The following is a 22,588-nucleotide window of genomic DNA, read 5'->3' as shown; positions in this document are numbered from 1 at the left end:
GCTTGAACAAGAAATCTTTTCTTTATGCTGTGTGAAAGCTATTTGAAATTCTTTTAAACTAAAACATACTAATATCTTTAAAGTTCCTGAGATGCCCAAGAAAGTTGTGCTGGAGGAGAAAGTAATTGTTGCTGTGCCTAAAAAACCAGAGCCACCATCTCCTGCTAAAGGTACATCTCACGCCTAATGTCATTCTGAGAAAACTGTGCCGCATTTTCCCCTCAACTCTTGAAAAATCAGTTTTTCTTTTATACTTCTATAACTTTACTTTTTTTATCTGAAATCCTGGAGTAAGTATTAAAACAATGCTGATAAGAGTTACCAATACATAAGTCCGTTTTCTAATTCCTTTTCACCTACATTTTAATATACTGAAATGTAACAGAAAATAATACTATTTCTTTAAAGTGCCTGAAGTGCCCAAGAAAGCAGTTCCAGAAGAGGAGGTACCAGCTGCTCTTCCAGAAGCACCTCCAGCCAAAGGTACATCTTATTAAAACAACCCAGATGGATAGTATCTATTTGTTTTATAAAGGTGCATTGCTACTTTACATTTTATAGATGATTGTTTCTGAGCCATCTTAATGGCATATAAAAACAGAACGTTCTGCCTCTTCGCCTGTCTTACAAAACCATTGATATTTGAGCTAATGACTTCAGTTTGTTCAGGATTTATAGCACTGTTTGAATGTAAATTTTTCTAAGGATGTGCACAATAAATAAATGAAGTGAAGAGACTAGCACGATCAATGTTTTTCTAGGCATTTATAAGATTACATTATATAATGTTATGCATAATAATACAAAACCTGGAGAAATGTCATGTTATTCACTACCTGACAATGGAATAAGATGACATTCAGTCCCAGTTGATTCACCCTAGGGAGAATCTGACTGATTGTAATTTAAGATTCCTTGTTCAGATTTTTGTCAAAAGCCATCAGCCGTGAGACTGAGATTTCATGGAAATTACGTTAATAAATACATAAAGAGACTGATGCATCGCAGTTAAGATATTTGTCTCCCCTACTTTGTTCTTACTATGAGCAAATGGGAAGAAACATTTAAACTATATGTTGGGTAGTGTGCTTTGGCATGCTTATAATTTTATTAGACATGTATCCTCCTATGTTCAAAGAGAGCTTAAACAAAGTGAACAAAACCTGAACCCTTTACCATGGCATTCATTATGTATATGTTTACCTACCCAGCCATCATTTGATTATATTGTGTGTTATCCTCCCACTTTCATTTCTAAAACGTTCTGTGTGAAGCTCATATGTGGGCACTGTCCCAGCAAACTGTCAAGATTCGCTCTGTAAGCTTTGGAAACCTCCTGGGTGGCTATGGGGTGGACTGGGAATCAGCTGCTTCCAATTCCGTCAGTGGAAACTGCTTTTGTGAATGAAAGCAGGCTGTTAACTCTAGCCTTGTGTATATGCCACAGTTGATGCCACAAAGAGTAATAACAGCTCCTACCCTTCCTTTAATAGTGCCCGAAGTACGAAAGAAACCCATTCCAGAAGAAAAACTTGTGCCTAAAAAACCAGAGGCACCGCCAGCTAAAGGTACCTACTTTACTATGGGTCTCCCCTTACTGCGCACTTTACTATTGGACCTTAATTTCTGTTGTATTTTTTTTTATTACGCTGTAAGTATCTTGTGTGTGGTAAATTCATTTTACTAAAGTGAGGCATGACTGGTGATTTACTGTAATCATTTTGAGTGACAGGGTTCAGCATATGGTAATGTTTGGGATGCGTAACATTGACATCTGCTAATTTTTTCCAGTGCCCGAGGTGCCGAAGAAACCTGTTCCAAAAGAAAAAGTTCCAGTTGCAGAGCCCAAGGAACCAGAAGCTCCACCTGCTAAAGGTATATGGTGTCATTAAGATGGCAAGTAATGCTACACATTTAAGCAAAATCTTTCAGGTTATTATATTTCAGGTAGAATATATGGAAATAGGTTTGTCTAAAAATCAGAAACATGAATAATTTTTTGGGGGGGCAGTGTTGTTATTTTTTTGGCACCTACATTCTTTAAGTCATTTCCAAAGTACTTGTACTAAAAGTATTTTAATATTTTGAAGTGCCTGAAGTGCCGAAGAAGGTTGTCCCTGAAAAGAAAGTACCAACAAAGGTGCCTAAGAAACCAGAAGCTCCACCTGCCAAAGGTATGTTTTGTTAAGAAGTGTTAATGTTTTATACTATTTTCTTGAGGGAGAATGGGCAGACTTGAGTTGTTAGTGTGTACGTTTTAAGGAATCCATTGCAAGCCATGATGGATCACTTGTGTCATAGCATCCTGGTGCCAATGAGAGAAATTATGCAATTTGCTTTATAGTGACATAATACACACATACATTCTGCCACCCAGTTCATTTGCACAATATCTCATTTCTTCCCCTGCCCTATTCGGTTTGCATCGTCAATTTTGTTTTGTACTATTGATCTTTTTTTAAAAAAACACACACACTTTTTTTCCTGTTGATTATATCATTCTCTTCCTGAGTCTCTGCCGTGTGTCCATATCTATGATTTTTTTTCTACTTATTTTTGCATGATGAACATCTCCTCTGGGTCTTTAAAATTCAAAGCCTTAAATTGCCTTGTTATCTTTAAAGTTCCCGAGATTCCAAAGGAAGAGGTCCCCGAAGAGGAATTCCAGGTTCCTGAGATCAAAAAGCCAGAGCCACCTCCTGTCAAAGGTATGGATCTTTTAGCATTTTTTAATTTTCTAAAATCCAAAGTGTTACTACAAATAAAAGTAACACCAGAGGTTTGTGCATTGCTTTGGTGCATGAATTAAATTACATTAAAAGATTAATTTAAAAAATAAAGCCAGAAGTGACATGTAGCCTGGTGAGTACAATTAAGTAACATTTGTGGGGACCATTTGAGTCAGAATTTATGATGTTGTGCTACTTTGATGAGATTTGATTCAATCTTCAGCATAGTCCTTATAAAGGTGTTTTTTTACTATTCTCCACTCTTTGCTACTTGCCCAAAGTGTATGATGCCTGACAGCTTTAGAAATTGACTGAATAAATAAATAAGCTTCCTATGAATAAATTCTGTGTTCCCTTTAAAAAGCAAACATAATGTTCATTACTCTTCTTTTCCCATTACTTCATATGTATGAATAACGTAGACTCTGCCTTATTACAAATATTAATATGACTACCTGTACAATATTGGAAATTACAACAGGTATTTGATGATTGATTGATTGCATTTATGCATATATTAGTTTTTCTCTTTTCTAATGTCCTTGCACACATAAATAACTGAGAGACCTCTTTTCAAAACTGGGAATACAATCTGTGTAAGATCTTTGACGTTCCAGAGATGCCAAAGAAAGTCATCCCAGAGGAAAAAGTACCTGTGAAAAAGCCTGAAGCATATATTACTTGCATCTTCAAGGATTACATTAATATTTTAATGCAGAGGTGCCCAACCCCCAGTCCCTGGACCGGCACTGGGCCACGGCATACCAGAAACTGGGCCATTCAAACAAGTGAAGCCCCATCCATGGGAGGCAGGCAGTAGACAAAACCACGCCCCCTCTGGTCCATAGAAAAACCTCTCCCCACAGAACTGGTCCTGGTGCCTAAAAGGTTTGGGGCATCTGTTTTAATGTCATTCCTTTCCGAGCTTCCCTATTATTTGACCACCATCAAAATGTTCAGTGGCAATTCAGTTCTTATTCTGCAGATGTATTATCAGGAATTCTGCATCATCTTGTGTTTTTGTCCAAACTTTTTTTTAAAAAAAACCTTTTTTCTTGAAGTGGTGTTTCTTTCTTTTTACCTTTATTAATACTGTTCATTGTATTCCAAAGTGCCAGAGGTTCCCAAGAAAGTTGTCCCAGAAAAGGAGCTAGTTGAACCAGAAGCTCCACCTGCTAAAGGTAAGTGTTATTTTAAAGGAATAATTAACAACAGTATTAAGTATTATAAAGCAAACTCTTTCACATTTTAATAGTTTATGAATATAATGTGGAAATATATTTGACTAAAAATGAGAAAAAAATGAAAAATGGGCAGGTGGCTTTATTTTTGTTACTTTGTTGGTACCTGCATCTGTCAAGTCATTGCCATAGTACTTATCCTAAAATTATATTAATATTTTGAAGTGCCGGAAGTGCCAAAGAAAGTTGTCCCTGAAAAGAAAGTACCATCTAAGGTGCCTAAGAAACCAGAAGCTCCACCTGCCAAAGGTATGAATTGTTAATAATTGTTAAAAATAATTCATATTTGATACTATTTCTTGAGAAGGAATGAGCAGGTGTGGGCATTATTGTGTGTGTATTTCTAGGAATCTGTTTCCAGCCATGATGGCATCATCTTTATCAGGATGCTAATGAAAGAAATTATGTAATGATGTCATCATGTCCTCCCTTCCCCAGTCCAGCAGCTATTTGTATTTTTTGTGTGTTTTGTGCTGATGATCTATTTAAAAAACACTGCACTTCTTTGAATTATGTCAATATCATTCTGGTTCTCTTCCATGAGTCCATATTTATAAACATTGCGTTTAATTATTTTTTGTATGAATAACATCTCATTCAGATTATTAAAATTCAAAGTAAAAGGCCTTTTTATCTTTAAAGTGCCTGAGGAAGTGGTCCCTGAAGAGGAAGTCCCAGTTCCTGAGATCAAAAAGCCAGAGCCACCTCCTGCCAAAGGTACAAATTGGGATTTGGACCATCATACAGGAAGGGTAGGCCATGAATTTTCGGTCAAGGGGCATATTTAGAAATTTAAATTCCTTTCAGAGTGCTCTCCTACAATGGCTTCCGTGGACTAAAGCAAGGATCCTCCACCTTGGCAACCTTTGCTGAGGAATTCTGGGAGTTGAAGTCCACAAGTCTTAAAGTTGCCAAGGTTGAGGACCCCTGGACTAGAGGACTAACTGATGCAAACAGTGGATACCAGAAGACAAAGGGAGTCCTAAACATCCATGTACCAAAAAAAAAGTTGAAGAAATTGTTCCTTGTTACTTTCACTCATTCTCTTCCCTCCCCCTCCCCCCAAAATAAAGCTCTTTAAAATCCCAAAGTACATTAAGGAAAATTGTACAGCTGGATATGCTATTCAGATAAAGCACTGTTTCTAAGACATTCCTGTTCCAGCATTTTTATTTTCTAGGAATATATGGATAAGCCCATAGGGCCCAGAAGAATTCCTCTAAATAAAAATGATGCTAGGATTCATGGTTGCTTTTACAACATGACAGCTTCCCTGTTAATTAGGCTTCTGTAGACTTTTTGGGTTGTTTTTTTTCAGATTTAAGTAATTGAATCATCTGAAAATAATATATTATCTTTAAAGTTCCAGAAGTGCCAAAGAAAATCATCCCAGAAGAAAAAGTTCCTGTGAAAAAGCCAGAACCTCCAGCCCCCAAAGGTATATGTTAGTGATATTAGACCAAAAAGAAAAAAAGAAAAAGAAATGTGAATTGAGTGTTTAGTGATTCTGTTTTATTCAAAACAAAATGTTCAAGAACTAATTCTAACTATCCTATTTTAAAGTGCCAGAAGTCGCCAAGAAAGTCGTTCCAGAAAAGAAACCAGCTGTACCAGAGGCTCCACCTCCTAAAGGTATTTGCTAGCCTTATTTTAAAACATGGCATTCATTCTTTCTTCTTCCAATGTCAGCAGTAGTTGTATAATTTGGCAGGAATAGCTAAGATCTGTAGAAAGAGAAAATATATGGACATTATGAAAATTCAGATTAATATGTAAGAGGCAACCTCTTCATTTCTTGCTTATGTGATCACCAATTCTTCATAGAACAGAAAGACTAAGAAATGAGTTATCATTGATAATCTTCATAGCTCTGACTGTATATGCTGGAAAGAGAATATGAATGGGTGTGTATTAGTGTGAAAGACAACTTATAAAAACAGAGAGAAAATAGGATTTGTATTGCTTATGCTGGAAGAGTTCAAGAGAAACGATATTTGTATGTCTTCCACAGTGTCACTGTTTTTGTCTTTGGTGTTCATTGTTTCATTGCTTCAAATCTTTTATATCTTTGATACTGCAAATTCAAAATCAATAATTATCTTTTAAAGTGCCTGAAGTGCCCAAGAAAATTATCCCAGAAGAAAAAGTACCTAAGAAACCAGAACCTCCTGCTAAAGGTATCTGTTGGGACTGAATTAAATAAGAGTCAAAGCTTTGGATAGGATTCTGCTAGTAAAACTCAGAACTTGAATTTTTGTACTCCAAAAATGTACATAAGAAATAATATTTAATTTGTTATGGTTTATAATAAAACATGTTTTATTTGGAATGATCCACTCCAAACTCAGCTCTGTTAAGGTTGCAATTGTAGTCATATTTCACTGAGAGTAAGTCTATAGGATATCTTTAAGGTTTATATTTCAGGAAATATGCATAAAGTTGCTCCACTGATATAAATGGAATAGTTAGGCATGGAATGAATCTTTTTTAAAAAATGCTATTTTTTTGGAAAAATCCCACATCAATAAGAAAATTCTTATTGTGTGGAGAAACATTTCAAATCCTTAAATACAAGTTTGGCAGCCTTTTATTTGCTTTAATAAAATGCCATGTACATAATCCTAGCTTGAGGCCTATGGCATAAATAGGCAATACTTGAACACTGCTGGGAACATACCCAAACTTTACAGATCAGAAGTTGTACAAAATCATGAAGTATTCCCATAAAATGACTATATGGTTTGGAGTTATCTGTGATCTTAAACATTGTAACTTGTTTAAAAATGTGGCTCACTGTTATATATATGAAGCTACGTGAAAGCAAAGGCTTGGGATTCATAGTGAAAACAATAGGCCCATGTAAACTTCGAACAATATGTCATGTATAATGTTTTATATCTTCATTTTGTGTGCTTCCTTATTGATTGGCATTTTATACATTGTAATGGAATTAATAATATTTTAAAAATTGAACAAATATTCTTAGACTGCCTGAAGTCCTCAAGTAAGTAGACTGAAGAGAAACAAAGATTCTTGTTTGTAAAAAGTAATATCTTGTCTTATAATCATTAAGATTTTTTTTCATATTCTTTAATGATCTTCAGCTGAGAGTCCAAATAAATTATCATTGCTGTTTTGATAGATCATATTGAGAGTAGAAGCATATAGACGTTACTTATATTATTACTTCAGTTTTGGCATTTTAATTTCTGATATGTTTTGTTGGTCTTTTTAAATATAGTAGTAAAAATTAATTAATTAATATTTTTTCAAGTGCCTGAAGTACCCGAAAAGGCGATTGTAGAAGAAAAAGAGCCAACTCCTGTGCTTAAAAAGCCAGTAATTAAAAAACCAGAAGCTCCACCTGTTACAGGTACATCTCCCAATTAACAAAGATATAAATAATTGTTTATGGGTCAGGTAGCTACGTAACTACCTCTTGTCCTGCTGATGACTTGTTGCTAAGTTTTCATTTGTAAAGAGTGCTGTTGCCATATGAGTCCAGTGAGTTACAGTATAATGCTTAATTGTGTGCATCTTGATCAGAAGTATTTTGTGCATACCTTAACATGGGATGCACAATTGCTAATTTTGTTAATGCTTTTTTTATTGTGTTTCACTGTTTTTGTACCTCCTCTTGTTCTTACTCTTATTCTTACTCTTGCTCTTATTTTGCGTTGTCATGTCAGCTAAGATTTCTTTAACCATTCTTAAAAGAATGCTCACCTCTTTTAAACTTCCAAACTAGGTCAAAGAAAATTTGCCAGTAAAAAAGTAATTCTTGTTTTATCTAAAGAACCAGAGCATTTTGCAGTGACCGAAGAGCCAGAACCAGTTGCTGTGACTGAAGAAGTAGAAACTCTTGTTCATGTGGAAGAAACTGAAGTCACTGTTGTTCTTGAAGAACGTAAACCTGCTATAGTGCCCAAGAAACCAAAACCTACCACAGTGCCTAAGAAAGCCGAACCTACTGCTGTGCCTAAAAAACCAAAAGCCGTGCCCAAGAAGCCTGAACCTCCACCAGCTAAAGAAGTTTATGAAGAAGAACGAGAAATCCATACTGTTATTGGATATAGAGAAGAGAAAATTGTGACTGTTCACCAAGATGTAGAAGCCATCGGTGCATTAGAAGAACCTGAGCATGCGGCTGTGTTTGAAGTAACAGAGTCTGAAGAATACATTTTGGAAGAACGGGAGGCCATTGTTTCACCTGCAGAGCCGGAACCTGTTGCCGAACCTGAGGAACCAGCCATTGTACCAGTTGCTCCGCCTAAGAAACCAGAGCCAGCTGTGCCTAAAAAGCCAGTTGTGGCAGTGCCCAAAAAGCCCAAAGTTACTCCCATACCTAAAAAACCTGAACCTGTAGAAGTGCCTAAGAAACCAATAGTCAAGATTAAAAAACCAGAGCGCCCGCCAGAAATTGTAGAACGTAAAGAAGAAAAAGAAATACCAACATTCATTGCACGTAGAGAAGAGAAACGCGTGGCTGTGTACAAAGAGGAAGCTGAGGCCATCACTGCATTTGAAGAACCTGAGCGGGCTTCAGCTTTTGAATTAACAGAGCCTGAACTATATGTCCTTGAAGAACCAGAGGAAATTGTTTCATATGAAGAACCAGAACTTGTTCCTGAAGAACCCGAAGTCACGGCTATTCCTGAAGAACCTGAGGTTGCTCCTGTTCTTGAAGAACCCGAGCTTGCTCCTGTTCCTGAAGAACCTCCCGCACTACCTAAAAAACCTACTGAGGTTCCTAAAAAACCCAAAGTCGTTCCTGCTCCTGAAGAACCTGCTCCAGCCATTACACCAAAGAAGCCAAAGCCAGTTGCTGTGCCTAAAAAACCAGAACCAGCTGTACCCAAAAAACCAGAACCTGCTTTTAAGAAGCCCACACTTACTCCTGTACCTAAAAAAGCAGAACCACCTAAGAAAAAAGAGCCTGAGTTTAAGAAACCAGAACCTCCACCAGAAACTGTGGAGCATGAAGAAGAACAAGAGGTACAGACATTTATTGGGTACAGAGAAAGGAAATATATCTCTGTACACCAAGAAGTAGAGGCCATCGCCGCATTTGAAGAACCTGAAATGGTTTCAGCTTATGAAGTAACGGAGCCTGAAGTATATGTCCTTGAAGTGCCAGAGGAGGTTGTTCCCCCTGAGGAGCCTGAGCCTGTGGTTGTCCCCGAAGAACCTGAGGTTGCTCCTGTTCCTGAAGAACCTCCCGCAGTACCTAAAAAACCCACGGAGGTTCCTAAAAAACCCAAAGTCGTTCCTCCTCCTAAAGAACCTGCTCCAGCCATTACACCGAAGAAGCCAGTGGGCGTGCCTAAAAAACCGGAGCCAGCTGTGCCCAAGAAACCAGAACCAGCTGTGCCCAAGAAACCAGAACCTGCATTTAAGAAGACCAAGCTTACTCCTGTGCCTAAGAAAGTAGAGCCATCTAAGAAGCCAGAACCTGAGTTTAAAAAACCAAAACTTCCACCAGAAACCTTGGAACCTGAAGAAGAACGAGAGGTGAAAACGTTCATTGGATATAAAGAACGGACACGTGTGCCTGTTCACCAAGACATAGAGGCCGTCACTGCATTTGAAGAACCTGAAACTGCTTCAGCTTATGAACTAACGGAACCTGAAGTGTATATCCTTGAAGTGCCAGAGGAGGCTGTTCCTGAGGAGCCAGAGCCTGTTGTCCTTGAAGAACCTGAAATCACTGAAGAACCTAAAATACCTGAACCAGTTAAAGGTACACAGTGTAATGTTTTGTACAGAAAAAAAGCCTCTTCTGTAAATCCAAAATTCGCAATTATTATAGAAACATTCTTTTCAGAAAATCAAAAACAATTTGGGTCGAGCTACTGTAGTTTTGTATGCAAATATATGTTTTGCCTGTCTGTCCAAATGGGGTTGAATGGAAGAAAAACAATATGGCAAAAATATTATTTTGATTCTTTAAATGAATTGGCATATATTTGCAAAAAAATTAGCAAGTAGGTTAAGGTATTAATAAATCAAAGGCATTAAGCCTAGGTAGATTATTAGCACCATGCAAAGAATTTTCAAATGTGAACCTTTTGAACTTATAACTTTCTGTAGCGAAATTGAAGTTGTTGTTGTTTTTTTCGTGTTCTGAGAGGGGTGCTTTAATTAAAACTTGTATCAGATTTATTTTGAACTTACGGAATAACAGCCATTTTTTTCACTTGTTTTGAATTTGAAATTGATTGCTTTGAATTCAAAATATATGCATAGAATGGCTGTAAGTATAGAAGCAGATTCATGACCGCTCATGTGGTTGGATGACTTATATGTCAGCCCTTGTATTCAGAAGTAATTTCAATCAAACCTATTCTCGGGTAAGGAGTGTATGGGATATATACAGCCTTAATATCTGTTATGTCTGTGGATTTCTGTTTCTCTTTTCTTAACAAATTTACTAATATCTTTAAAGTGCCTGAATTACCCACAAAACCAGTTCCAGAAAAGAAAGTACCAGCTAAAAAACTCAAGCCACCATCACCTAAAGGTACATGTCAATAATAATAAATGTACCTAAACAAGATCATTCTTTTTGTTTTTTAACATTTCTTAAAATGTTCTCTTCTGTGGCGTCTTTTCTGAAATCTGTAGAATCCCTCTTATATATTTGTGTATGTGTGTAATGTTCACATATGTCTGTGTCATCAGTCTTGCGTTTGAGAAATCTTCCTCTGTTCTTCCTTTCATATTTGATCTTGTTTATTTTCAAATTAAAAAGAAACCTAATATCTTGATAGTATTTTGAGAGTCTGCCAAAAGAAAAGACAAACTCAGAAGCTCTTCTTCATCTACTGAAAAGCTACCTTTACAACATTATAACTGTCTTGTTTCCTATGTGTTAGTTCTACTGTTGAAGTTGTAATTTGTATTAATGTCCACTAGTAGCATGATGACCATAAATCAGGATGAGAGAAAAGATTATAATGGAACCTATTTTCATACGAGCAGATGTCTGCTTGGGAAGTAGAGCTTTCAATTTGTCTCCTCCATTCAAAAGCCTCTGCATGCCTCCCAAAATAAGCCCCTTTAGGGCAAAAATAATAATAATTATGTATTACATTTATAAACCACTGCAATCTAAGGACTTTCAGTGGTTAAAATGTTTAAAAATAGTCATAATTTGAACTACACATGGTTTTTAAGTACTTCAGTATAATTATCCACAAAAAGTAAAACACCTTAAAATCTCTTGAAGTGCCTGAAATGCCTAAGAAAGCAGTGCCAGAAGGAAAAGTACCTGTGGCTTTGCCTAAAGAGCCAGGACATCCACCAGCCAAAGGTACACGTCCTCATAAATGCCATGTGCCTATATATAAATATGTACACTTGTGTGTATAGGTAAACAGTGTGTTCGGTTTGCACCGCTTCAGATTCAAATGCAAAAGGGTGCTTCAAGGGATATGGGGAGAAGTGGGGTGGGGGCTCAGGGTCAAACTCCAGGCTATGGGCAGAGTCAGCCTGAAATACTGCATTCTAACCACTCCGCTACCAGGGCTCTTATACACACAGGCCCCAAGCAGCCACCTGTGTGCTCCAAGCACTTTTTTGCCTTCAGACCCAAAGCACGTTTGTGTGTGCGTCTTTGTCTTAACTTTAATGTTGTGCTAACTGTTCTGCTTTGATATTTTAAGTACCCTGTGTAATATTCACCAAAGTAAAAAAAAATACTAAAATCTTTTGAAGTGCCTCAAGTGCCTAAGCAGGCAGTGCCAGAAGAAAAAGTGCCCGTTGCTGTGCCTAAAGAACCAGAGCATCCAACAGAAGAAGGTAGATGTCCTCACCGATGCCTTTCTTTCCACACTTTTGTTTCTGCCTGTCTTGCCTTGATTGTTGTTGTCTATAGATGTGTACACGTGTCATGTGCGTGTTTGTATGTGGTGCAGGTAGTGTACTCGTGCTTTCTTTATAAAACAGTCCTAGCCAAAGAGAGCCAGAGAGAGGTTGCACAGCACTTCTGATTCAAGGCCAGAAAGATGCTTCAGATCATGAAGGGGCATCCAAGGAAACCTGTCTACCACTCCTTAAAACAATTGCCTCTTTCTCCAGGATGATGAGGCTATCTCAAGAGAAGCCACGTGGGTTTAAAGAGTTGCAGACAGGTGTGATCTGCGAGTTCCAAAACCCTGACCTGCCACTATAGGATGAATGTTTATATTGTTTGCAACCATGAAATGCCATGTTCCAAAATTTATTTTGTAATGCAGAAAATGCTAAGCATTTTAAGTCCAACTAAATTGTGTACACAACTATTTGCAAATTCAGAGGCAAGTTAAATAGGCCTGGAATCCAAATGGATTTCCTGTCAATGCACTACCATAAGTAAACTTTCCTCCAAGCTGAGCTCAGTACCAGCTGGTAATTCCATACATCCATGAAGATTTTTAAACAACATGGCCTTGGTTATCATGATCTTCTTCCAGGATATTCTGTTGATATTCCAATATGGTCTGTTACCCTAGGATTTCTTGATAGTCTGTTACCCAAGTACTAAGGAGGTTCCAACCATGATTAGTTTTTCAAGATTAGCCAAGGTCACCTGAGTACGGCCACCAGTTTAACATATATGGAAAGCTTCACGGTACAGCAATAGCATTTAGGTTTGTATATTGCCCTCATAGTGCATTCCCAGCATTCTCTGGGAAGTTTACAATGTCAACATATTGCCCCCAAGTCTGGGCCCTTATTTTACCTACCTCTGAAGGATGGAAAGCTGAGTCAATCTTGAGCCCCATCAGGATCAAACTCCAGGCTGTGGGCAGAGTTTGCCTGCAGTACTGCACTTTAACCACTGCGCCACCAGGGCCCCTTATCAATGTATCATTGATGTGGTGTGTCTCTGTGAATGAATGTGTTTGAAGTCCAAGCAATGTTGTGTTTCAGTTTTTTTCCATTCAGTCTTTGAAATAACGATCTTATGTAAGTTATCAATATTCTTTAAAGAGCCAGAAGTTATTGAGGAAATTGAAGCTGAAGAACCTGTTCCTATTCCAGAAAAAGAAGACATAATTCCAACGGAAGGTATATAACTCGCAGAATGAGTAATACCTCTTTCATTTGCATGTTCATCTTCATCTCATAGGAGTTATATATGTTCATCTGGTGATATATATGTTATTTTTTATGTTTGTGCGTACATACTATTGTTTGTATTTGTCTTATAATCTTAATTTCCATGGCACAGTAGTTGGCTATGAAAACAAATACTCATAGGATTGAAAGAGATAATCTTCAAATTCTGCTACTATTGTTTTGAATTGATGCTATGGTGTTCACCATATCAGATGTTTTAATCAGAATTAGTTTAGAACATAGCATGGCATATGCCGTTGCTTTATTGAAATTTCACTAATGGTAGTAGTAGGTGGATTTTCTGTGACACATTAGAAGTTGTCACCTGAGGTGTACAGCATAATTATGCCTGCCCTAAAATCTACTACGTATCATTTAAAGAACCAGAGCCGGAAAAGAAGATATTCCCCAAACCCAAACCCCGTGTTCCTATCCCACCAAAAGAGGAAGTTAAGGAGGAAAAGGTTCAGCTTAAAGGTATAAGTAGCAATATCAAGCAGTTTTTAATCTTACTAATGCTCGGCTATGACAGGGGTGGGCAACCTTGGCTCTTTTATGACTCGTGGACTTCAACTCCCAGAATTCCTGAGCCAGCCATGCTGAGGGGAAAGGGAGAGGTTTCCAAGCTGAGCCATGCTGGCTCAGGAATGGTGGGAGTTGAAGTCCACAAGTCATAAAAGAGCCAAGGTTGCCTACCTCTGGGCTATGATAACGAATGCATATTTGATGCACAATAACCTTTTCTGAAAGTATGAGATCTTTGGCTTACCATCCTATATCCAATTTCCTGGGAATAAGACTCATTACCCTCACTAATTTCTCTGGAGACAATACATTAATGAAATATTAACTGAATGTTTTCTACATGGTTTTTATTCTAACATTGCTATTCACTAATGATTGGTTTTCTAAGGTGACCTAATATTATTCTCTGAGTTCATGCATTCAACTCCATTAATGATTTAACCATTGCTCCAAGATTTACATTTTCCCATTTGTAGGATTTTTTTTAGTAGTTATAGCAAGTTAGAAAGCTATATGTACATATTTTCAACAAACTACTGTTGAAATTCTGAAATTTGGTAGTACTACAAAGACCAAATCCAGCTGAATAGATCTAAGAATGCTTTCACAACACATGATGGTGATAATATTTATTTAGAAGTATGTATCTCTAGAGGCCAAAGCTGAAGTTATGATAAAAAAATATGATTTTTATTTTCTGTACATGAAAATAAACACTAGATTAACAGAAGCAACAATATATATTCATTTTGCATTTTATTTAATATTCTGAGTGAAACAAGAATTCGCAAGAATTTTTCTTGCTTTACTTATATTTTTAGTATGGAGATTATTATGGGAAACTAAAGTATATACCATAGCTTGAAAAAAAAAGGAAAAATGCTCAATATAAAAAATGACTGAGATTTCAACTGAAACGGTTATCTTTACTGATAGGCATACAGAAGAAACAATACATTGCATGATATACCAATTTAAGCATTATATATATACGTGTGTGTGTGTATGCGTGTGTGTGTACACAGACACACAGACATATATATATATATACATATTTCAACTGAAACGGTTATCTTGATAGGCATACAGAGGAAACAATAAATTGCATGATATACCAATTTAAGCATATCACACACACACACACACACACACACACACATATATATATATATATATATACACACACATACACACACACACACACACACACACACACACACACACACACACACACACACACACACATATATATATATATATATATATATATATATATATATATATATATATATATATATATATATATATATATATATATATATATGAAAGGTTCTTTCCCTTCCTATGCAGTACTGTGGGATATTGCATGCCTTTTACTTCTTTCTTAATATTCTTGTATTTTGCTGTCACATTTTTTCTTTCTATGTGTTTCTTTATGTGGTATCTCCATTTCACTTAGATTTCATTTCAACATGCTTTCATTTCTGTTGCTTATGTGTTGCTTGCACACACAAAAACTTCATAAAAAAGAATGCAGAAATTATCTTCTATTACAAACATTGTTGTTGATATTTTAATAATAAATCTTGGAGGAAAGGATTTAGAAACAGAAGATTTACAGAAAATTAGAAATTTGGTAGTTTTTCTATATTTGGTGTTGGCTCAACTGAAACTGCAAGTCACTTTTTTCCTAAAAAGATTTCTCAGAAGCAACATATCCATTATCTCCTAAACTTTACTATTTCTTTCTTATAACACATCAAATACTGATATAAGGTATAGACAATGATCACTATCGCTTATTCTGAATTTGATATCATTTCAAGCACCTGGGTTGAAACCACGAAAACAGATTCCCGAGCGTCCTGCTCCTACACCTAAGGAAGAAGTTGTTCTGAAAAGAGGTATAGTTATTGGTCTTTATTATTAAAAAATAGACTATCACACTCCAAAATCATTGCTACCTAACAATATAAGATGAAATCATACTATTGCCAGATATTACTTTGCTTGTATAACCTTCCCCCCACCACCCTCAGTACATATTTTTCGTGGAATTCTTAGAGACCAGCGTCAAGCAGATAACTCATCCACTGGTTCAAATGAAACCTTTTCATGTTTCTTACTGTCTAGATAGCAATGGCAATTAGACTTATATGCTAACCCATAATGTTTTACAGCCCTCTCTAAGCTGTTTACAGAGTCAGCATAATTGCCCCCAACAATCTGGGTCCTCATTTTACTGACCTCAGAAAGATGGAAGGCTGAGTCAACCTTGAGCCACATCACCATCAAACTCCAGGCTGTAGGCATTATTTCCCTGCAATACTGCATTCTAACTACAGTGCAAACAGGGTTCTAACTGCTAAACATCTGGTAGAAATTCCAGATGTTCAGAACTTTTGATCACCGTAGTATTTACAGCATAAAATGACCTCGTATCATTCTTGTTCCCAGAAGCGTTTTTAAGTTTTTAATTTAAAAAAAAATTACATTTGATTTTCATCCTCCCTCAAAAGAAATTCCTTCGTGGGAATCAGCTATAAATGTGTGTGTCATACAATTCTAATTTGGTAATCAGTTCATCAGCTTGGATCATCACTGTCCAAATGCAAATTGTGTAACTTGAATTAAAGAATTCAATATGTGGTTTCACTATTGGACTCTTCATATTTTTTCTGTTTTTGTCTATATGTTTTAAATGGAAGGGAAGGGTTTTACAAGAAAAATTGTCTTGCAATTCGTCCAAATGTTTCTGAAAGAAAATGCTTCTCTTTTTTAAAGTCACAAAAGCTGTTAAGCCTGAGGAGGAAGAACCTAAAGCAGAGAAACCGCCTAAAGTTGAACCCAAGCCTGTTGAAAAAATCAAGAAGCCTGAAGGTACAAATAAAAAAGAAGATAGCTATAATATTATCCATTAACCATCACAGTTTAAGCCTCCAGTTTCATGAATACTTTCAGTGCATAAACCACAATGTAGGAAACCCATTTTCAATTCTTAATGTCTGTACGGTATTAAAACTAAAAAGATACTGAATTCAAGCATTTCCCAAACATTTTGTACATAATATGTAATGTAACAGGATTGCCTCTTCTCGCCCTTCTATACATTTATTCCTCCTGGGTCTTGAAAGAAATCCAATAGAAGGGCTATGACTGATTTATATTCTGTGAACTCTTATTCTGTCTTGTCTTTTTTGTCCTTCTGTAAGCTTTGACACACTTACTAACGTTGGCAAACTGTTTCATTAAAAATAATTACAGCCTACCTCTAAGTTTTTCACGATGAATAATATATTGGGAGTCCAAATGTTTACATTCAGCTTCCAAATAAAACTTTTTTTTTAAGTGCCAGAGATTGAAAAGAAGAAAATTGAGATTCCACCCATCAAGAAAAAAGAAGAAATAGAAAAGCCAGTGCCTGAACCAGCCAAAGGTATACATAAGTGGCGTCGCTCTTTTCTTTGCTGCTACAAACTAAATTTGAAGTTGGTCTTGAACGCTGGTTTGCAAGATAAAGGAATCTTTCATTTCAAGCAGCCATAAGTGCTACAATCTTTATGCTGCTCTAACTACTAACTCATTCTGCCTTATCCAAATATTTCTTCTTCTTCTTCTTCTTCTTCTTCTTCTTCTTCTTCTTCTTCTTCTTCTTCTTCTTCTTCTTCTTCTTCTTCTTCTTCTTCTTCTTCTTCTTCTTCTTCTTCTTCTTCTCCTTCTCCTCCTCCTCCTCCTCCTCGTCCTCCATTATGATCCTTTTCTTTGACTCTCCATGGCTCAAACCAGTTATGTTTGCAGGAGTGAAGATTATGACAGTGCAATGGAAGTGGTTGTCTTCTTCTGCTGTTGTGTCTGTCTCTTTGACCTTTGCATTCTAGCTGATTTTCAGTACTCTGCTGGTTCATTAATCAACTTATTATTTTTGTGTTCAAAGTTCCAGAACCTAAACCAGCAACCCTTCCTGAACCAAAGCCTGCTGTAGGTAAGTCCTTTTAAACAAATTGTTAGCCAATGTAGTAATCAAAGAGTTACTATAATATATGCACTTAAACTCAGGTTTGAAACTTTCATTTTCAAAATGCTGCTTAATTCTTTCCACAGCTCTGAAATCTCCTAAGCCAGCTGTGGAACCAGCACCTGAAGTTGCTCCTGTGATGGCTCCAGTGGTTGGGAAGAAAGCTGGTATGAATTCTGGCTCTCGTAATAACTTCATTTGCATTACTGCTTAATCCAATGTTACTTGCATTTGTATGGCCGCCCATCTCTGGGTGGTTCAGAACAGCAATAATACCCAGTAGCTATAAATTATATGTGGAAGAGTTAGGACAAAGTGTATTTGTGAATAGTGAGCTGCTAGGGCAGGGGTCTTCAAACTTGGCCCTTTTATGACTTGTGGACTTCAACTCCCAGAATTCCTCAGCCAGTGTGCCTGGCTGAGGAATTCTGGGAGTTGAAGTCCACAAGTCATAAAAGGGCCAAGTTTGTAGATCCCTGTGCTAGGGTATATTCACCTCTAGAAGGAGGAGGATGAAAATTATACAGGAAAGTTTAGGAAATATGGGGACCTTCTTTTGCCACTTTCTTTTTCAGAAACTTTCTTGCAGGCATATCTTGTGAAGTATAGATATTATGGCTGGACACAAAGGATTAATATCCCAGCCCCCCCCCCCTCTGTGTGTGTGTGTGTGTGTGTGTGTGTGTGTGTGTGTGTGCAGCTTGCTTGTTCTCTTGCAGATGTTGCATTACCCAAAGTAATGTAAAATGTAAGCTAGTAACACTGATGATGTTATCTAGTTGGAGTAATGAAATGTCTGCAAGAAAACAAGCAAGCTGAGAGAGCACATATAATTTGGCTGAAGTAGAAACATCTAGACAAAGCTATTTTTTCATTATTTATCAGAAACATCCAAATAGTTTTATTTTATTTTAAACAAATCATGAAAATATGATTAGTTTATAAGGACACGCACAGAATAATCATAATGATACTGATTTAAATAAAACAATGCTGATTTTTTTTTAAAAAAAGGATATATTTTAAACATTTCTTCATTTGTAATCCTATTCTTGGTATTTTATGCCAGAGCCCAAAATTACACCAAAGGAGGAAGCTGCCAAGGGTAGAAGTCCTATTAAAGGTAAGAAAGGGATTAAAATTCAAATCTTTTTCTTGCATGTTTAAACATAAATCTTGATCCTAGAAATCAGTATTCCATGTGCCGAACATAATTTAAATGGCCCTTTTCTTACTCTGACTTAACCCATAAAAAATGCAAAGGTTTTCTCCTCTGTGTTATTTCTACCTGCAATCCTGCTGAGCCTTATCAGATCTGATAACTGAGTAGCTAGCTTCAGTTGCATATATACATACACGAGAACATAATTCATGGCAATGGGTTGTAAGTTCTGTGGTTTTTCATTTCTCCGACTTGCAGCCAAAAAGACACCTTCACCCCTTGATGCAGAAAGGAGGAAATTAAGGCCAGGAAGTGGCGGAGACAAGCCACCTGAAGAGCCTCCCTTCACATACCAACTGAAGGCCGTTCCACTCAAGTTTGTGACAGAGATTAAAGATATTGTGCTGACAGAAGCAGAGTCCATTGGCTCGTCAGCCATCTTTGAATGCCTCATCTCTCCATCTACTGCTATCACTTCTTGGATGAAGGACGGCAGCAACATCCGGGAAAGCCCCAAGCACAGATTCTTGTCTGATGGCAAAGACCGCAAGCTCCATATTATTGACGTTCAGCTTTCAGATGCCGGGGAGTACACCTGTGTCCTAAAGTTGGGAAACAAAGAAAAGACATCGACAGCTAAACTCGTTGTTGAAGGTAGTTCTTCGCACCATCTTATCCCCTTTATGCCCTGCCTTTTCACTTGCTGAATGTTCAAGACAGCTGGCAATATCAGATAAAGTGCAGGAATGGAAATTAACATTTAATGAGAAATAAAACCACCAGTACTGTGATCATTAACATTTAAAACTAAGTTTAAAAGTGGTGGCTTAAATACTCTTATGAAATTTTAAGGTAGGGAATAAGCTTTGAACTGCAGGCATTCCCTAGCCTAGCATGAAAGCAAAGCAAGAGAAACCTCCTTGCATGAGTGATAAGTGGGTCTCTGAAAACATACGCAAATCTTACTATGAGGTAAAATATGAAGCATTTTGTTGAACCCATAAAGTAACATGCTGTTTTTGCTTCTATTCCTGTTAAACAATAATTAATAATTCAAATACTGGTAGTCCTTGACTTACAACCATTCATTTAGTGAACGTTCGAAGCTACGACAGTGCTGAAAAAAGTGACTTATAACCCTTTTTCACACTTACACCCGTTGCAGCATCCCCATGGTCACGTGATCAAAATTCAGAGAGCTAGGCAACTGGCTTGTACTTATGACAGTTACAGTGTCCCTCGTCATGTGATCACTTTTCATAGCCTTCTGACAAGCAAAGCAAAGCAAACGGGAAAGCCAGGTTCACTTAACATCTGTGTTACTAACTTAACAATTGCAGTGATTCACTTAATGACTGTGACAAGAAAGGTCATCAAATGGGACAAAACTCACTTAACAATTGTTTTGCACGGCAACAGAAACTTTGGGCCCAACTGTGGTCATAAGTTGAGGATTATTTGTAACAGGAAAGGTTCCATAGGAAAGAAGGGATTATGAGTACCTCAGTTCTGTATCTTCAGGTTTTACTTCACTGTGCATATATGGCCCAACCCAGCTATTCATTTTACATTTTTTTTATGTAGATACATATTTGGACTTGACAATATACCTTTATACTGTACATGTAAATAAAATATCTCCACTGAAATTAATGTGATCTCCACAGATGCATACTCAACAGCATATAAGGCAGACGTGTCAAACTCAATTTCATTGAGGGCCGCATCAGCATTGCGGTTGCCCTCAGGGGGCTGGGTGGGTATGGCCAGGGTGGGCGTGGCCTACTGCATGGGCGTGGCTAAAGTGCAAATGGCCTACTGGGTGGGCGTGGCCAGCTCTACATCGTTCGCATTATGGGGGCCTGGGCAGGAGTGGGACAGATCTGAGGGTCTCTGGCAGAAGGAGGGTCTCTGGGCCAGGGCCAAGGCAGTGGGGGCCATTCCCTCACTGTTTCCAGGATGGCTTCGTGGGCCACATGAAACCAGTTCGCAGGCCGGATCTGGCCCCCGGGCCTTGTGTTTGACAAGTCTGATATAAGGAGTTCTGAACACAAACACATCTGATTAAATGCCTACTTTATACTTTATGCAAATAAGAATATATGCAAATAACAACCTATTTTTTCCTCTTCGCCAGAACTGCCAGTGCGTTTTGTGAAGAGCCTGGAGGAGGAAATTACTGTTGTCAAAGGGCAACCCTTTTATCTGAGCTGTGAACTGAACAAAGAGAGAGATGTAGTATGGAGAAAAGACGGGAAAATTATCTCAGACAAAGCTGGGAAATTTGCTCTAGGTATCATTGGCCTCCAGCGGGCCGTTACCATCATGGATGCCGATGATAACGATGGTGGAGAGTACACTGTAACTGTGGCAGATAGTGATCTCAGTTGTAAAACAACTGTTAAAGTTGTCGGTAAGTTAAGTTTACTTATTAAAAATAAACACTGGATTCTTTTTTTTTAAAGAGAGAAATGTTGAATAAGGAGGAGGAGATAAAGAAGCATAGCTTGTTTTTCCAAACAGAGATATCAGGCCTGAGATTCTTTTCCCTCTTAAGTGTGAGAAATTGCACTGAGGCCAACACGGAATAGGATTCTCTGGACAAGCGCTAGAATTATAAGTGGGCACAATCAGCCTTCAGGGGCACAGATCTCTGATAGATAGGTTTGCTGTACAAAAACAAATAAATCTGATATTAAATAATTACCTTGCACAATACCCAGTTATATAACAAAAGAAGAAGAAAAAGACCGAAAAAGCTAGGCAACTAAAGAGAAAAGAAAGTATTTCAAAATGCTTAAGAAAAGCTGAAAAGCAGAAGAAAGATTACTGTCGTTAAGCTTTGTGTTTAGTGAACAGGTACCTAGGAGAGAAAGTCAAAAAATTTTTTTAAAATACCAATAAATGCTAAGAGAGAGAAACGTATTTATTATGTGTACTCTTGTGCAGAAATGATAAAGGACTGGCTAGTGAAGCCCATCCGAGACCAGCACGTGAAACCAAAAGGCACTGCTACGTTTTCTTGTGACGTGGTTAAAGATACGCCAAATATTAGGTGGTACAAAGGCGACGAAGAAATTCCTCTTGAACCCAATGACAAAACTGAAATTGTAAAAGATGGCTCTCATATCTACCTCAAAATTAAGAACTGCTCTCCAGACGATGTTGGGGAATATGCAGTTGAAGTTGAAGGCCGCAGATATCCAGCAAAACTGACCTTAGGTGGTAAGTGTATCACTGTTATGAGCACAGCACGTTTGCCAGTGATTCTATCCTACACCTTAAGGATAAACATTGAAGCTCCCAAGACTGTGAAGAGGTTTTACTAGTTTGAATTTGTGTTACAGAACGTGAAGTTGAACTGCTAAAACCCCTTGAAGATGTTACCATTTATGAGAAAGAAACAGCCAATTTCGATACAGAGATTTCTGAAGAAGACATCCCCGGGGAATGGAAGCTGAAAGGGGAAATCCTCCGACCATCCCCGGTAAGGAGACGTACTTAAGAATTCATTAATTTATTACAATTATGTAGTTGATGGTCTGCAGTTATTGCTCTGCATAGTATCATAACAGCAAGAAGTGTATGTGCTGAGATTTACAGTTTATAGTAACTTATGATAGCTCAAGACAAGGAAAGGTAGATCTATGGATAGAAAATGAATGAATGAATGAATGAATAAATAAATAAATAAATAAATAAATAAATAAATAAATAAATAAATAAATAAATAAATAAATAAATAAATATACACACACCCATTCTGTAATGGGTTTTGTTGTAACAAGGATATTATAAGAGTATTTTTTAAAAA

The 22,588-nt window shown here is 37.2% G+C and overlaps 1 protein-coding gene across 1 annotated transcript in view; it reads left to right on the top strand.

Annotated features, from left to right (window-relative positions):
* TTN (titin) overlaps positions 1-22,588 on the top strand; it is a 314,129-nt gene that overhangs the window by 175,618 nt on the left and 115,923 nt on the right. The window contains exons 164-189 of the mRNA XM_081340361.1: positions 84-170; positions 409-483; positions 1,494-1,568; positions 1,792-1,875; positions 2,091-2,174; positions 4,136-4,228; positions 4,613-4,687; positions 5,334-5,408; positions 5,534-5,602; positions 6,079-6,147; positions 7,245-7,343; positions 7,767-9,710; positions 10,416-10,490; positions 11,199-11,282; positions 12,944-13,021; positions 13,454-13,549; positions 15,424-15,501; positions 16,382-16,477; positions 16,947-17,033; positions 17,532-17,579; positions 17,699-17,779; positions 18,682-18,735; positions 19,033-19,428; positions 20,912-21,187; positions 21,724-21,999; positions 22,122-22,261. Coding sequence (XP_081196487.1) covers positions 84-170; positions 409-483; positions 1,494-1,568; positions 1,792-1,875; positions 2,091-2,174; positions 4,136-4,228; positions 4,613-4,687; positions 5,334-5,408; positions 5,534-5,602; positions 6,079-6,147; positions 7,245-7,343; positions 7,767-9,710; positions 10,416-10,490; positions 11,199-11,282; positions 12,944-13,021; positions 13,454-13,549; positions 15,424-15,501; positions 16,382-16,477; positions 16,947-17,033; positions 17,532-17,579; positions 17,699-17,779; positions 18,682-18,735; positions 19,033-19,428; positions 20,912-21,187; positions 21,724-21,999; positions 22,122-22,261 — 4,694 coding nt within the window. The remainder of the gene's footprint in view (positions 1-83; positions 171-408; positions 484-1,493; positions 1,569-1,791; positions 1,876-2,090; positions 2,175-4,135; positions 4,229-4,612; positions 4,688-5,333; positions 5,409-5,533; positions 5,603-6,078; positions 6,148-7,244; positions 7,344-7,766; positions 9,711-10,415; positions 10,491-11,198; positions 11,283-12,943; positions 13,022-13,453; positions 13,550-15,423; positions 15,502-16,381; positions 16,478-16,946; positions 17,034-17,531; positions 17,580-17,698; positions 17,780-18,681; positions 18,736-19,032; positions 19,429-20,911; positions 21,188-21,723; positions 22,000-22,121; positions 22,262-22,588) is intronic.

This window comes from Vipera berus (genome assembly GCF_964194415.1).
Source record: "Vipera berus genome assembly, chromosome: 1".
In the NCBI taxonomy this organism is placed as follows: Eukaryota; Metazoa; Chordata; class Lepidosauria; order Squamata; family Viperidae; genus Vipera; species Vipera berus.
Note: the sequence above shows the minus strand (reverse complement) of the source record. Positions and strands in the feature narration are given on the sequence as shown.